Genomic DNA, 15637 nt, shown 5'->3' with positions numbered 1-15637 from the left:
CCGTTCTTACCGGCTACACGAAAACGTTGGACGACGAAACGACAAACAAATCACACGTAGCTGAGAAAATGGGGCCAACACGGCACAGAGGGTAGCGAGAAGAGAGAGAGAGCGAAAGAGAGAGAGAGAGAGAGAGAGAGAGAGAGAGAGAGAGAGAGAGAGAGAGAGAGAGAGAGACATTCAGAAGGTAGCACCATTTCATCGGCAGTCGGTGGTTCGATCAGTTTGGCCGGATTGGAAAAGAAGGTCCCGTTCGGTTGCTCAAAATGTGTCAATCGTCGGTGCTGTAAATTCAAACCCCATCTTAGCATGATGAATGGGAGTCGTCGGGATGCGACTCGTTCGACGGTTAAATGTCATTGAGAGTTGTTGGACAAAGACAGCGTTACCGAAAGTAAACATTAGACATTAGGCTAAATGCCCCAAATGTACGAACATATTACGCGAACATTTCCTTTCTATCGACGTCGTGGCTACACAAGTCAAGCAAAGAGTTGTATGTATGTACTATTGTTAAGACATTTGAAGGCCCTCAATCTCTATTTCAACTTTAAAATATAAGAAAATTTTACAGATTTTCGATATTTGTTAAAGCAATTTCAGTAAATAATGCATCTTTATAATTATTTTAAAATATTTTTCCTTTAATTTATCTAATTTAGCTAATTTAGCTATCTAAAACTATTCTATTCAGTTTAAGGTCGAGGATTTTAAATTCCACAGTTCTCGTGTCTGTTTAAGATCATTTGAATGAATTTTCCTTGCTGTATACCATCATTTACCTGGTCCCAGCCAGTAACACAAAACAGTAATAATAGATTTTTTCCAGAAATCACGGCAATTAGCTCGCCATTTTAGCCACCATTTTACCGACCGTTGATAAATGTGTTCCCTCTCCCACACGCACAGCGAATGTGTAACATTCGAATCGAGCCTTTGATCGAGGGTGTGTGTGTGTGTGTGTGCAAAAGAAGACAACAGCACAGAAACAAACATACAGCCGGTTACAGCTTCCCACGCACTGGTACAATGTAATTTACATTTGTCGAAACAGTCCGGCCGGTAGAGCTCCTGTGTCTCCTCACCCTCTGGTGATGTTGGAGTTTGCCATGTAGCTGAAAATATTGCTATATTTTTTTCAACTTCTTCTTTTCTCCATTTAAATTCTTTTAAAAAAATTGAAAAGATATTTAAAAACTGTACAAAAAATAATAAAAAAAAAAAAACATTAGAAAAAAGTAGCCCGCTTCTGGTACGTGTCCGTGTCCGTGTATATCGGTTCGTCTCCAAACAGTTGACAACATTTGTAAACGTATATAAGAAGGTCACCGGAGTGGGACAAAGCATACTGACCGTGGGAAGGAGCGGGGAGCGCACTATTTTTAGTCGAACAAATAATGCGTGAAATTCAATCTATTACTGTTTCGGTGTAGAATGTACATGGCGAGATGAATCTAGCAGCAACACAGTTTGCTCCGACGCCCCGCAATCGGGATGACATCACGGACCACTGTGCTACGCTTTCCAGAGTGGTGCGTTTTTTGATCAATTTTGTGATCGATACAAAAACGCTTTAAATGATTTAGAACATTTAAACACTTGTAATACAAGCATTTTATAAGCATGAGGCTTCAATTGGAATCCATGACAATGCCTGACAACAAACCGGATGCACCGACCTAGTTCTGCTAGGACGCGTTTACCTAGGAGTATAGAATCCTTTGTGATTAATCACGACTAATCACACTTCCCCACCCTTCGATTATGCTGCCCATGCCATGCCATGCCAGGTCAATCCCTCCCTCGAGCTGCATTGCAAGCTGCACAGATTTCGGGTGGCAGCCACCTTTGTTCCTAAATCCGGTAGCACCTTCAACCAGGGGTTGGTAATAAGTGCACGGTATCTCAGAGGCTGCGAGCTGCGAGTTGCTCGGGTTCGGATTGCAGTTCGAAATAATTATTTTTTTCTCTTTGCTCAGTGAAGTAGCAGTGTTGCTGTTGCTTTTCACTTTGCCACCATGATCGCGCGCCTTTGCATTTTCCCACCATCGATCGCGCATACAGCAGAACGGACCGAAGCGAATTTGGGTAGATTTATTTTTGTACACAGTGAAGCTCTGCCGGCGCCCTTTTCACCCCTTCCCCCCCCCTCCTACTAACGGTAACGGCACAAATACACACGGTCCCCCTACGGGCCGGCACGCACACAACCACAGCACGCACCGTCCATGCTCCTCCGATTCCGAAGCCGAACGGCATCGTGTTGGTCGCGTGTGTATTATTTAATTCGATAAATATAGAACCTTTGCGGCGAATGCGAGCACGGTTAGTCACCGTGCAGGAATGAAGCGAAGCACTGGCAAAACACGTACGCACGCGCAGCCGCGCCATCGCTGAACCGGTGCGCAGACGATCACTTTTTGCCTGCCGGATCGGTTCTCGGATGCCGATGGTACGGAACAAACCCAACCCAACGGTTGGTACGCAACGGCAACCGTCACCGATCGCCGTTCGATGAGCTAACCACTGACATGCTCACTCGGCCGAGGGGGAATTGCGGGACGGCGGGGGGGGGGGGGTGTGTGGGAGAAATGTTGGAGACGAACGAAACAGTTTTTCTTTAGGTGGTGGATGTTGGGCCGTTTGAATGGAACACTGAAAATTTTGAACCAAAAAACCAAAAAACAAATAGTAAAAAAAACACTCGCTGCGTAAATAATGGAACACAAACACGTTGGTTGGTGGTTTGGCTGTGTGTTTGTGTGTACGTGTTGGTGTTTACATTTTGGAGAAGAAAGGTTAAATCTTTTGGGAAAATTGTACAATTGCGTGATCGAATGGTGGGTGAGCGAGATGGCAGCTTTCAGCCGGATGGCGCAGCTGTGTACTAAGCCACCGAGCGAAAATTATAAGAGGTTAGGGATCGCCGTTCGGCCGAGCGAAATGGCCGAAATGCAGCAATAAATTTTAATTGTTTACTGTTTTACACTGCAACAGTATTGTAGCAAGAGCCCGTTGTGGTTGGGTTATAGCACGCAGTTTTGAATTTGTCTTTTTTAGCATAAGCGTATTTTAACGCTGGCAATATTAGATTAGATGTTTGTAAAATGTTTGTAGTTCGTAAATCGTTCTGGAGAGAAATTAAATTTAGATTGAGTTTGACTTGGCTTTCTTTTCGGGACACAATCAAAACCGTTAATCATTTCACTAACAATAAATCAATTATTTAATATAATTTTTAATCTGAAGCCCGCGTTAAAGCCCCTCTGAAATTTAACCTCATATTTTGGGGTTTTCTGCTATATTTCATACAATTTTATCAGAATATGGCCTATCGTACACCAAAAGAAAGGATATTCAATTCTCCAACTATCCCGACTCTAAACCATCTTGAATTAATGAATTAACTAAATGCAATTAATTTGTGATTCCACGGTTTGTTCATTGTGAAAAATAATGGTCAACGGAGAATCTCAAGATCACGTATTTATTTCATTATTTCAACGTGTCTCTCAGTTTAAATAGATAGAGAATTGAATATCCTTTCTTTTGGTGTACGATAATCCATATTCTGATAAAGATTCAATAAAATATAGAAGAAAAAACAAATAAACTCAAATAAACTGATTGGTCCCGTAGTTTACTCGTCATGTAATCAGCTTGACGACACATTTGTTGTTACAACTTTCGTATCAATCGTAATCCTTTACGCTAGACTGACTATGAATAAACCATAGTCTTCTTAGACTTAGGCTGGTCAATTTTTCTTCAATGACCTAGAAATAAACGTAAAACGTTGGAAACCTCCACAGAAAGTCTGGCGAAGTATGTACATCTATAAACAGAATATTATCAAAATGGACAGCCTATTTATAACTTAAACTTAAATAACTTAAAAATGCACCAAAATGCCAGTCCAGTATTTTTCTTCATTTTGTATGCATTTTCATGATGCTGTGATACGTTTGCCACTCCTCCATCCTATTGTAGCGAAGACACAGAACGTGAAACTACATCTGTATGTACATGCGCACATATAAATGTGTAGGCTCTCCTCGAGCACACACGGTCGAGCGAATTTAGCAAATTTGTTGAAATATGAATGTGATCTAATTATACTCCCCCTCGATCCGATCGTAGTAACCCCTGCGTACGCCAAGAAGAAGCAGAAGAAAAGAAATAAAATTCACCCTCGTTTTTCTCTCCCTCTCTGTCTCCCTCACCGCTCTTTCGCTCTCGTTGCACGCATATGAAACTGATCAGTTTCGAGCAGCATCCTGCAGCCGTGCTTGCTCCGTGTTGGTCGGTCTTGGTCGTCTTGGCAATCATAAATTTCTCATATGTTTCCATGCCTATCCCGACCCTTGCCCGTTTGCCCAAGCAACCGCCGCCTTGAAAACGGGGTGTGAGTTATTTCACGGATCTAAAAAGTGTGTTTTCCCCCTTCATACTCTCGCCATGGCCTACTCAAAGGTGGGAAGCAGGTGCAACCGATGTTGAAAGTATATCATTGCACACCGGAGGTCATTAGGATGGGATTGATACTGAAATACACACACACACGGTTCTTACGCACTAGCTGGTTGGAATTGGAATTGGGGCCAAAATTTATGCACATTTATCGTCGAACAAGCAATTTCTTGAAGCAATAATCATAAACGAGCAAGAGTTTGTTGAATTATCAGCTGTAAAAGCATTATTTTGCTATTTATAACGTTCAGTTTGCGGGGCTATATAAATGGGATGGTGAGCAGTGAGGATCATTTAACTAATATTCGAAGGTAATTATACACACCAATCCATTAACTGCAACAGGAAATCCATTCCATAGTGTATAGATCGCCAAACTGTACATAATACAGACCTTGGACAGTATTTATAGTAACAGGAATACGTAGCAATCAAACAAACAAAAACTGCAATTTGCATTTGCTGCAAGTTGTATAAGTTTATTGTTAAAAAAATATCTCACTTTCATCTTCCCCTGCAGATAGCCGAAGGACTCACGCGAAGGAAAGCAATGGTACAGACTCTCTTAGCCAGGCTTCATTTTTACTCTTGCTGCTCGCTGGCACAATCATCCATATAGCACGTACGGCATAGCTGGGCGCAGTGTGCATTGCAGGTGTACTTGCCGCAGCTGTGACACGAGATGCGTGTCGTCTTGTTCCGTGCCCGGCCGCACAGGTAGCACCGGCCGCGCGATTCACCGCCCTGCCTCTCGACCACCGGCACGGTTTCGTACTCTTCCCGGCTGATCCCGAGAAACAGGCCGATGCGCTGCCTCAGCAGCCGGGGCAACGTTTTACTGTCCAGTCGCCGCCGGGCCTGTGGTCGCAACAGTTCCAGTGCCATTGTGACGAGAAAATCTCGACGGCTCATTTTCGCTTCCTCCGGATGGTTCAGACAATAGATGCACCACGCATTGATGGCGCTCAGGTTCATCAGGTTGAAAAATACGGCCACCGGCCATCGGCGCGTGCTGCGCACCACGTTATGCTTCGCGCACATCTGCTGAATGGTGCGTATGGTCGTTTTCGTTCGATTGTACAGCTCCACCAGCTTCAGGTGCTGTTCGCCTTCGTCCTGCTCCCCCGCCTGCTCCTCCGAGTCGAAGTCTACGAACGAGGACATCAGTAGCATCACCTCCTTGCGCCTCGTCACGTACGAAACGAGTGTCGCTGGATCGTGGTACGCAGCGAGGGTGCTGTGCTCCGGCCGGCCCTTGTTCGCGATCAGCGCCTTCGGCAGGTCCGGGTACGACTTGGGCACCTCGCCCATTGCCATCGTTCGACTTGCGTACAGCTTCTCGATAAGATCGATGGACGTAAGGCCGGCCCCAAGAATGACCGTCTTCTGTCTGCCCTGTACGGGTTCCGTCAGTCGCATGGCAACGTCCGTCGGTGCGTAGCTGAGATTGTACGGATTTTGGTTCTCGGGTACGCAAATTTCCAAATTGCTTACGTACGAAGTTTCGCAGTCCACCAGCAGATGGAAGCGAAAGCCCGCCCTGCCCGGCGCCGACGGAAGAATTTGTCGAAATTCGCACTTGCCCTTAAACTGTACCGCCTGCTCGTCGAGCATTAGGAAACGGCCGGGGCGGAGATATTTCTGGTAATTGCTTACAATCCGTTCGTAGATCGGTCTTACCGGCGCTAGCTTATCGCCCTCTATTTCCTCCTGTGCCGCGGTCGGATCGTCGAAGCGGATGCTCCGGATGAGAAAGTGATACCGGAGCGAGGTCATCGTGAGGTAGACCGCTTCCAGCCCGGTTCCCATTTTGGTGTCGAACAGCCGCTCGATGTTCTCCCGCCCATCGCGCACCGTGCCGGCAATGTACAGCACCCCCAACAGGGCCATAATTTCCATCTCGTCCGTTGGATTCGCATCGCGCTCGCGGGCATAGTTGGGCTGTTCGGCCTTAATCTGCTCGTTGGTGTACTCGGTAATCATAGCGATAACGTCTGCGTCCAGAAAAAGCGACAAACATTCGGCCGGGCTTTTGGCAGACTTGGCCAGCCCGACTGGTGCGGGCCGTGGGTGTGCCACCTTGCGTCCCATCGTACCGGTCCGTTCTGGTGGTTTGATGGACCACACGGAGTTCTGCAGCATATCGAATGCATGATCGATGCTTTCAATCTTTATCACATGCCCTGTGCTCTCTTCGTTTTGCACTGCAACGCTACCGGACACATCGCTTTCGGGCCCGTCGGGGAAGTGAACGTATTCTTCAATGTATTCCACATCCTCGTACAACATGTCTTCCTCATTTTCCGGAACTTCCTCTGCCTCTTCGGATAGCCATTGCACGTGCATTGCGTCTCCCATGCTGCGATCCGGCGCCTTTTGGCTAAAAAAGAATAAATAAATTACCGATATTATCAAAAGCCGATCGCTGCACAAACGACTGCTACTTACCGAACTATTCGCTGGCGAAATATTCAAAATTCTTTGCAGAAGCTTTGCCGCGAGTTGCTACGGCCGTACGAACGTAAACAAAGTTTTCTCTGCCTCTGCAAGGTCGCTTTGGATACAAACGTCATCCGTTTGGGGGTTTTCTAGCCGCCGATAGCTAACTATGGTGCTGAAGTGGCCGGAAGTCGATTTAATCTAAAACACTGATGCAAATGCCCCAAGATGATGCATTTACGATCACAATTTTGCAAATAGAGTTTCTTCCAGAATTGTTTGCTTTTATGAATTTCGCGCACTTTCGGCAAGAGCGTTCCAAATGACAGCTGCCATTTGTGTGCGGTGTACGAAACGTCAAACGCGAAACGTCAAGAGCACGCGCGTGCGGCGTTGTTTGTAAATAGCGCCTGTTGTCTTGCGCTGCCGGCACGATGAAGGAACGAGTTTTAACCACTAATGAAAAATCCTTCGTTCAAAAGGCCATTCTAGAGTCGATCGTAAGTACCCGCCCACCCCCAGATACGCACCATCCATCTCGCACGTTTCGTTTTAATGCCTGTTTCTTCTTTCATCCTTTAAGCGCCTCGACGGTCGAACGCTCGATGAGTTCCGCAAGCTGCGGATAAGCTTCGGCAGCGAATGGGGCCTGGTGCACGTCATCCTGGGTGAGACGCGAGCCCTGGCACGCATCACCTGCGAGGTGGTGGAACCGAAGGCGACCCGCCCGAACGAGGGTATGCTGTTCTTGAACGTCGAGCTGGGCCCGATGGCGGCACCACACTTCGACGGAGGCCGCCAATCGGACGAGTGTGTACAGTTGAACCGTATCCTGGAGCGGGCGCTGAAGGACTCGAACTGTGTCGATCTAGAATCGCTTTGCCTGGTGTCGGAGGAAAAGGTGTGGAAGCTGCGCGTAGACGTGACGGTGCTGAACCACGAAGGCAACGCCATCGATTGCTGCTCCATTGCTGCCCTGACCGCGCTGGCACACTTCAAGCGGCCGGACATCACGGTCGACGGCGAGGACGTGATTGTGCACACGATCGAAGAGAAAGATCCGCTGAAAGTGACTCTCTTCCACTATCCGCTGTGCGTGAGCTACGCCATCTTCAACCAGGGCAAGATCGCGATCGCCGATCCCACCTACCTGGAGGAGCGTGTGGCCGAGGCACGGATGGTGTTCGGGCTCAACTCGTACGGCGAGCTGTGTGGGTTGCATCTCGGCGGCACCACGCTGACCAGTGCCGAGCTGCTGCTGCGCACCTCGGCAAAGGCGAGCAAGCGGGCCCGGCTGGTGGTGGAACGCATCAAAGCCGCCATTCAGAAAGATGCCGAGGATCGTGAAAAGGGCCGTCCGGTCGGGTTTAGCGAGGGCATTGAACGGAACGAGACGACGGTACACGCGCAGGACAGAATGCAGGTGCGGTTGAAACGCTTCAAGCTTCAGATTGAGGGCCAAGAGCGGACTGATTCCGATGACGGACAGGATGAGGAAGATGAAGAAGAGGTGGCGCAGGAGGAGATGGAAGCGACCAACGATGCTTCTGCGGATGCGAACGATCCATCGGACGATGTGATGCTGGTGGACGATACGGACGCGGTCGTCGAGGAAGTCGGCGAAACGGCAGCCGTGCTGGTGCCGAAATCCAAGGACGGCGCGAATCAGTGGCTCACCGAGGAGGAACTGGCGGTAGCGAAGGAAAAGACGGGCAAGAAGCGATCGAAAGCGAGCTTGAAGCGCAAGAAGAAGAGCTTACTGTCGAAGCAAGGGACGGGCGAGATGTTGCTGGGCGATAGCAGCGAGGAGGAAACGGTGACGCTAACTTCAACGGATATGTGAATAAATGGAACGCAGACCAATTTGAATGCATTTGCGGAGGATTTTGCATCATTTGAAAAGCTTTGAAGATTTCGAACCCGAAAGTACGCAGCCAGCCGTTGACATCTGTTGGTGTAGCGGTTGGCTCACTGCTGTTTGTTTGTGTGTGTGTGTGTGCGCCCATACGATAGGAAGCTTCATCCAAAACAAAGCAAAACCGCATCAATTGTAGATAAGATTTCTGAGCACGATCATCACCGCCGTCTGTTAGTAGGTTATTTCCTATCGCAAGTTATCAGTACGGAGCGTCAGTCTAGCCTAAACCATCCCACCATCTAATCGCCAGAAATCAGATCGCGCTGTGGTTTTGCGCGACGATCAGTTGTCCACAAAGATAAGCTCTCTCTGGTGGTTGTTATCTGAGCGAAAAAAGGCGACCAAAAAAGTAAATCTTAGAGCCAGATGATCGGGTTACTACTGCACGGGTGGAAATGAGTAGTAGCAGCACAGTGGGGAGGGGATAGGAACAACCAGGCAACAGAACTTTACTCGTGCGTTTGGCCTTGTGCTTATAAAGAGCAAATATCATGCGAAAATGGTTATCGCGCTCAGTTGCCCGCACTCGTTTGCCGCCGAAGGATCTTCTGTTTACGTTCGCAGCGCGCTAGAAGGTCGCCAGAGCTGTGTGTCGATTGCGTGTAGCCAGCTCGTTGCACTTGCTACAAAGCAACACGCGCATCATCACAGTCGAGCGTAGAGCAGACAAAACCTCGCCAGCTCTGCCCAAATTGATCCATCCAGCAGAGAAGTTCAATTAATGTGAACTTTGCGTAGTGCTGGGCCGATACAAACCATACGGTGTGGACTTTGCTCGTTAGACGCGTGTAGTGTAGTGTATAGTGTGTCCGGTTTTGTCCCTGAAAACGCCACCATGTCCTCCAGCACCGTAGCCCTGGCGGACGCGGATAAGAAGCTGACCCAGTTTCGGAACTGTCGCGTACTACGCAATCACCGACTGGTGGAGGACGACGTTTGGGTGCGGGGTGGCAAGATCATCGACCCGGAGAAAGTGTTTTTCGACGAGAAGCGGCAGGCCGATGTACAGATTGACTGCGGCGGGAGCATCGTAGCGCCCGGGTTTATAGATCTACAAATCAATGGTAACAGTTGGCCTACTTTGATGTTTGTGCGCTTTGCAGTTTCTGAACCATCAAACACATACACACATATATTTCAAGGTGGATACGGTGTCGACTTTTCGTTCGACGTGGAAACGGTCCAGGAGGGAGTGCTAAAGGTTGCCAAAGGTTTGCTGGCCCACGGTGTCACCTCGTTCTGCCCGACGCTTGTTACCTCGCCGCCCGAAACGTATCACGCCGTGCTGCCCCGCATTCCTCGTACGGCGGGCGGGCAGCATGGAGCGACCGTCCTCGGGTGCCACGTGGAGGGACCGTTTATAAACACCGACAAAAAGGGCGCCCATCCGCCGGAATGCATCAAAGAGTTTGAGCAGGTAGGGAGGAAGCAGATGCACGAAAAAGTGACCAAATCACGCTAACACGCTTCCACTGTTCTGTTCGAAGGGTATGGCGACGGTGCGTGAGGTTTACGGGTCGATGGACAACGTGCAAATCATAACGCTCGCACCGGAAAAGGCAGGCGCCGCGGAAGTGATACAGGAGCTGAGCAACAACGGTATCACGGTCTCGGTCGGCCACTCGATGGCGAACTTGAGCGATGGCGAGAACGCGGTACACCACGGCGCAAGACTCATCACGCACCTGTTTAATGCGATGCTTCCGGTAGAAGATAACAGTTTCCCCCACGCAACTCGTTTTGGGGGGGGGGGGGGGGGGGGGGGGGGGGAAGGGGGGCGTTACTTTAAAAAGGATATTAAACATTTCTCGTTGTTGTATGGTTACAGTTTCATCATCGCGATCCCGGTCTGGTGGGGTTGCTTACGACGGACAACATTCCACGAGATGCGCTCGTATACTTTGGCATCATTTCTGACGGCGTCCATACGCATCCGGCCGCGCTGCGCATCGCGTACAAAACGCACCCGAGCGGGCTGATCCTCGTGACGGATGCCATCTCGGCCATGGGGCTGGCGGAGGGGCGCCATCGTATCGGGCAGATGGAGATAGAAATCCGATCAGGGAGAGCGTACGTGGCCGGGACGAACACACTTTGCGGCAGCATTGCACCGATGGATGAGTGTATTCGGTTCTTCAAAAAGGCTTCCAGTGAGTAGAGTGTGGCGTCATGATGGAATGGAGAGCTAATGTAATGCTTTTATTCCCTTCGTTCGTAGATTGCTCGATCGAGTATGCGCTGGAGGCCGCTTCACTACATCCGGCCCGGTGTATAGGCATCGAGAAGCGTAAGGGGACGCTGGACTATGGTGCGGACGCCGATTTCGTGCTGCTGAACGATGAGTTGAGCGTGCAATCTACCTGGATAGCGGGAGAGTGTGTCTATCGAGCGAATGGCGTTGATTCAAATGCGTTGTAAAGAGGATGTGCCGTTTGTGCTGAAACCATGAGGACAATATATCTATATACATTTAAATAAAACCATTTAGTCGAGCCATGTGCCTACGCGTAGTAAAAGCAATTTGATATGGGGGGTTTCAATCGTTTTTTGCGAAACTTTTGAATCACCGAAGGTTTGCATCAAAGTACCATCACCCACCAATAGATGGCGCCACCGATAAGTCTATTCTGCCTTTTAGCGTTTGTTATTGTTAGTGGGTCGGTTGAACGGGCGAAATTAGTGGATAATTGTAGAAAGTTTGATTGCGATGTGTCCATCCTAACGAGGAAAAGTGTATTTTTTTCTTTCATTCTCTTGACGGAGAAAATTGTTGTAACGAATAAAACAATTTTGAACCGCAATTTCCGCCCAAGGTACATACAGGCGTCGTGCACGTACGCAGCCACCGCTCGCGTTGACACAACCGAACACGTCAAATTTGACAACCGGCCAAACAAACGAAAGCATGATGAAAATAAAATTCCTTCTTTTCCGCATATCCACCTAACCGTGCAACATCGACGCTCGCGCGTTGTTTCAATATCAGGCGTAAAAACACGTCCCCGCTCGTTAGCAAGCTGCCCGACGCTTAGCCATGGCTCCGTCTCGCAAGAATAAGGTCGCGAAGGAAGAGGTGCAGGTGTCGCTCGGCCCGCAGGTCCGCGACGGTGAGGTCGTGTTCGGCGTGGCACACATCTACGCCAGCTTCAACGATACGTTCGTGCATGTGACGGATCTGTCCGGCAAGGAAACCATCTCCCGGGTGACGGGCGGTATGAAGGTGAAGGCCGATCGTGACGAAGCGTCCCCGTACGCCGCTATGTTGGCCGCCCAGGATGTGGCCGAGAAGTGCAAATCGCTCGGCATCACCGCACTGCACATCAAGCTGCGCGCTACCGGTGGTAACCGCACCAAGACGCCCGGCCCGGGTGCCCAGTCGGCGCTCCGTGCGCTCGCCCGTTCGTCGATGAAGATCGGCCGCATCGAGGATGTGACCCCGATCCCGTCGGATTCTACCCGCCGCAAGGGTGGTCGTCGTGGACGTCGTTTGTAAGCGCGCCAACCTGTTTGCAACCCCTTCCCCTGGTTGGTTGGTTGGTGGTGGCGGTGGTTCCGGATGTACTACTTACCCTGCAAGGATATTCAGTTACGGAGCATTGCGGCGTATTCGGTTGTGGCGAATGATTAATAAACCATAAAGCAACAACCAACCAACTCTGGAGAGTTTGCGGGTCTTTCTTCTCGACGGTTGATGTATCACATTGTTCAGAGGTTTTCGAGACATTCGATCTTCCATTTATTGTACTTCCTAGTGTCCTAGCTTCTGCCGTGCTCATTCACGCTTGCACCGATTCCTGGCTGTTCTCGAGACTGCTGTTGATCTGCGACGATGTATCCAGCAAATCTTCCTCATCCTCCTGCGCATCCATATCGTACACTCGGACGTTTTTCAGCGACTCAGCTAGCACCGCTATCACGTTCCGCTTGCCTGACACCGCGATCCTGTGCCCGTCCGCACTCTCCAGCAGCTTGAGCGAGCTTTCGTCGATCAGCGTGTACGCATTGATCGCATGGCAGCCGGCCGCATCTTCCGTAACGGTCTGCATGTACTCGCGCGCCTCCACCGTAGCGAGAAACTCACGCACCGCGCCCAGATTTAGCTGCAAAAAGTAACAGCTGATCGGTCGTTCCTCGCCCGCTGCCTGAGCGCGCAACAGCAGCGACAGCGTGTCCTCGTCGTAGAAATCCACATGGTGAAAGGATAGGGTACCGATGGCGTCGAACCGCTGATCAAAGTACGGTTTTTCCTCAAAGTGCAGCCGCACGGTTTTGAATCCTCCGTCGTTAAAACATTCCACCAGCAGCAGGCTGCAGCTCGACTGCACGATCGCGAGCAGCGTCACGCTATCGCGCTGGTGGGTGGCAAAGGCAAACGCTCGGACATCCGTACCGGCCGGTGCGTGTATCGTGAGCAGATTCTTCTGCTTGTAGTCCGCCCCCACCACCTTCTCCGGCTGGCCGAACAGCTGCTCGATCTGTTGCTTGAGCAGCTTTTGCTGCTGCAGCAGCGACATTTGTTCGTGGTGCGGAAAGATCGCACCGCACTGGCGCAAGCACTCGTTCTGCGCCAGCAATCGTTTCCACTCGTTCTCCTCTCCATCGTTTGCCATCGGGTGGACGAGCGGTTTGTCCTCCAGGTACTGGCCAACCCGTTCGAGGTTGAACTTGCGGCGCGATTCGATCATCCCGCGGCCCTCCTGCTGGTCCGGCGCACTTTGCGCCACCGTATCAAAGTTGCTCAAAAACTGCGCCAAATAGTGTATCTCGCGCTGCGTGATGGTGGGATGGTTTTCCTGCAACGTTTCATCCATCACGCGCACTATTACCACGTACAGCCAGCGGAAGAAGATTTTAAAGTCCCGCTTGGACGCATCGATCGTTTGCTGCAGCTCGTGCGCTTTGATGAGCAGTGCGCCGCAGCCGCGCAGCGATTCCGACGCGCTGGCCGTGTCGCGCATCAGCGTGCCGTAGTAGAACCGGTTGCGCAGCATCCCGTCCAGCGCGTTCAGATGGTAGAACACGGCATGGATCGCGGTGTAGAGCGGTTTCACCACCAGCCGCTGGATGGTGACGTAGCTCAGCTCGATGCTGTAGCCGAGCTTGCGCAGCCCCTTCTCGGTGAGATCGCGCAGCAGGAACTGCTCGAGCGAGGGTGACGCGGTGCCGAACATGAGCAGCTCCAGGAAGTCGGCCGATATCGACCCGTCCGGCTGGTCCTTCGCGTAGTTCGTTAGCTTGTTGTCCATCTCGAGCAGTACCGTTTCCCACGCCTCGATGATGCAGTCGATCGTTTCGCTAATGTACGCCATGGCGCCCAGCAGCTGGGCGTGCTTGAGGGCCAGGTTCAGTACGGCCGGCGCGTACCGGTGCAGCACACCGTTCTCCAGCACGATCACCTGGAGCGTATCGTCCTGCTGCAGGCCCACGATCAGCTGCCTGTAGTCGTGGGTCATCTTGAGCTCGCGGATGCGGGCCGTCGCGGTCGCCGGAAGGCCCAGCGCACCAAACACATCGACACTGCCGCACGGCAGCATGCCGAGGGCGGACTGATGCACCGTACCGGTCACCGTTCCGATGAGCAGAATGCAAAGAATGTGCTTCGAGCAGTAACTGCTACGGTTCGGATTGATCGGCTTGGCCGACGAGGACAGCGAGCTGAGCACGGGCAGCTCCGGCAGGTACTTTGTGTGACTGGTCTGGAAGGAAACGAGGAGGGGCGTTGGTGATGTTTGGGTTTACGATCCGTATCCACGCCTCGCCACTTACCACCGAACTGTGGCTGACATCGTCGGTGCCTATTTCGTCCGTGTTTTCCGTCCAGGTCAGGCAGGTGATGTCCTGCTTCACAGAGAAGCTGTGAATTTCTTCCTTCGTTTCCAAATCGACCAGCAGGATAGTGCCGTTGCTATAACCTACGACAAAGCAAGGCATAATTAGTAACCTCTTTCTTCCACCTAACAAACCTTTGCAAGCCTTACCGATTGCGATGAATTTCTCACACGGTCGCCATGCCAAGCCCCGCACCTTGAGGCCATCTTCCGGTGGGCTTAGCTGCCACACCTTTTGCCATTTGAGCCGATGTAGCAGCACCTCGCCCTTTTCCGTGCCCATCGCGAGCAGATCCATCTCCTGGCTCCACTTCAGCACGTCCACCCTGGTGCCGACGTTCTTGTTGCACGTTTGCTTCATGAGATTCCGACTTGCACCGTACTGGTTGGCCATGGTGAAGCTTTTAATTTCTAAACTTCAAAAGTTAGCTCCCTTCGCATCGGACGCCGGTAAGCGTTCGGATTTGCTGGACACTTTTCAAGACGCCGGCAACTGTTTGGCGCGTTGTAGTTTGGGACACTATTGCCAGCTAAAATTTACTTAACGAGTAGAAATGTGTTTCGAAAGTGCTGGAGCATAAATATAGAATGAATAGAAGCAAATATTTAGCATGATGAACGATGCAATGGTTTCCGACGCAAATTTACCCTTTTTCATTGGAATGTTGATTGTTTACAGCGCTACAAGCCCCGAGCGGTTGCTTTTGGGCAATGACAGCTCCGGGTACGCTTTTTCAAATCAGCTGTGAATCGCCATTTCAACCGGTACCGGCTGTCAGTCACACTGGATCGTGATGGTTTGCGTACACCTGGCGCACGTTGCTAAAATAAAGCATTTTACGTATCAAATTTAAGTACTCAGTACGTTCCTTTGATACAAAATGGATAAAGAAAGATGTAACACTTTTTAATAGGTATGTTTACATTATGAAACAGCTCTTGAACGGCTTCAAATCGCGAACGGCGCACAAACGGCTAAACG

At 50.4% G+C, this 15637-nt stretch overlaps 5 protein-coding genes across 5 annotated transcripts; 3 read left to right on the top strand and 2 right to left on the bottom strand.

The window, feature by feature from the left end:
- Window positions 1–4922: 4922 nt before the first annotated feature.
- Window positions 4923–7263, bottom strand: LOC1273615 (piggyBac transposable element-derived protein 4). Its single transcript, XM_312615.3, has 2 exons — window positions 6919–7263; window positions 4923–6850 (listed from the first exon to the last, which is right to left on the bottom strand). Exon 2 carries the CDS (start codon window positions 6826–6828, stop codon window positions 5053–5055), a length of 1776 nt encoding a protein of 591 aa, XP_312615.2. The 5' UTR covers window positions 6829–6850; window positions 6919–7263; the 3' UTR covers window positions 4923–5052.
- A 5-nt stretch (window positions 7264–7268) lies between these two features.
- On the top strand, window positions 7269–8782 carry LOC1273616 (uncharacterized). Its single transcript, XM_312616.6, has 2 exons — window positions 7269–7409; window positions 7493–8782. The coding sequence occupies exons 1-2, from the start codon at window positions 7344–7346 to the stop codon at window positions 8750–8752; spliced, it is 1326 nt and encodes a 441-aa protein (XP_312616.6). The 5' UTR covers window positions 7269–7343; the 3' UTR covers window positions 8753–8782.
- A 57-nt stretch (window positions 8783–8839) lies between these two features.
- On the top strand, window positions 8840–11343 carry LOC1273617 (N-acetylglucosamine-6-phosphate deacetylase). Its single transcript, XM_312617.6, has 5 exons — window positions 8840–9891; window positions 9970–10244; window positions 10315–10533; window positions 10656–10977; window positions 11046–11343. Exons 1-5 carry the CDS (start codon window positions 9663–9665, stop codon window positions 11243–11245), a joined length of 1245 nt encoding a protein of 414 aa, XP_312617.6. The 5' UTR covers window positions 8840–9662; the 3' UTR covers window positions 11246–11343.
- Window positions 11344–11706: 363 nt separating this feature from the next.
- LOC1273618 (small ribosomal subunit protein uS11B) lies at window positions 11707–12481 on the top strand. Its single transcript, XM_312618.4, has one exon. It carries the CDS (start codon window positions 11862–11864, stop codon window positions 12318–12320), a length of 459 nt encoding a protein of 152 aa, XP_312618.2. The 5' UTR covers window positions 11707–11861; the 3' UTR covers window positions 12321–12481.
- A 58-nt stretch (window positions 12482–12539) lies between these two features.
- On the bottom strand, window positions 12540–15468 carry LOC1273619 (anaphase-promoting complex subunit 4). Its single transcript, XM_312619.5, has 4 exons — window positions 15304–15468; window positions 14806–15225; window positions 14594–14739; window positions 12540–14523 (listed from the first exon to the last, which is right to left on the bottom strand). Exons 2-4 carry the CDS (start codon window positions 15047–15049, stop codon window positions 12604–12606), a joined length of 2310 nt encoding a protein of 769 aa, XP_312619.5. The 5' UTR covers window positions 15050–15225; window positions 15304–15468; the 3' UTR covers window positions 12540–12603.
- Window positions 15469–15637: the final 169 nt, after the last annotated feature.

This window comes from Anopheles gambiae, chromosome 2 (assembly GCF_943734735.2).
Source record: "Anopheles gambiae chromosome 2, idAnoGambNW_F1_1, whole genome shotgun sequence".
NCBI classification, from domain to species: Eukaryota; Metazoa; Arthropoda; class Insecta; order Diptera; family Culicidae; genus Anopheles; species Anopheles gambiae.
Note: the sequence above shows the minus strand (reverse complement) of the source record. Positions and strands in the feature narration are given on the sequence as shown.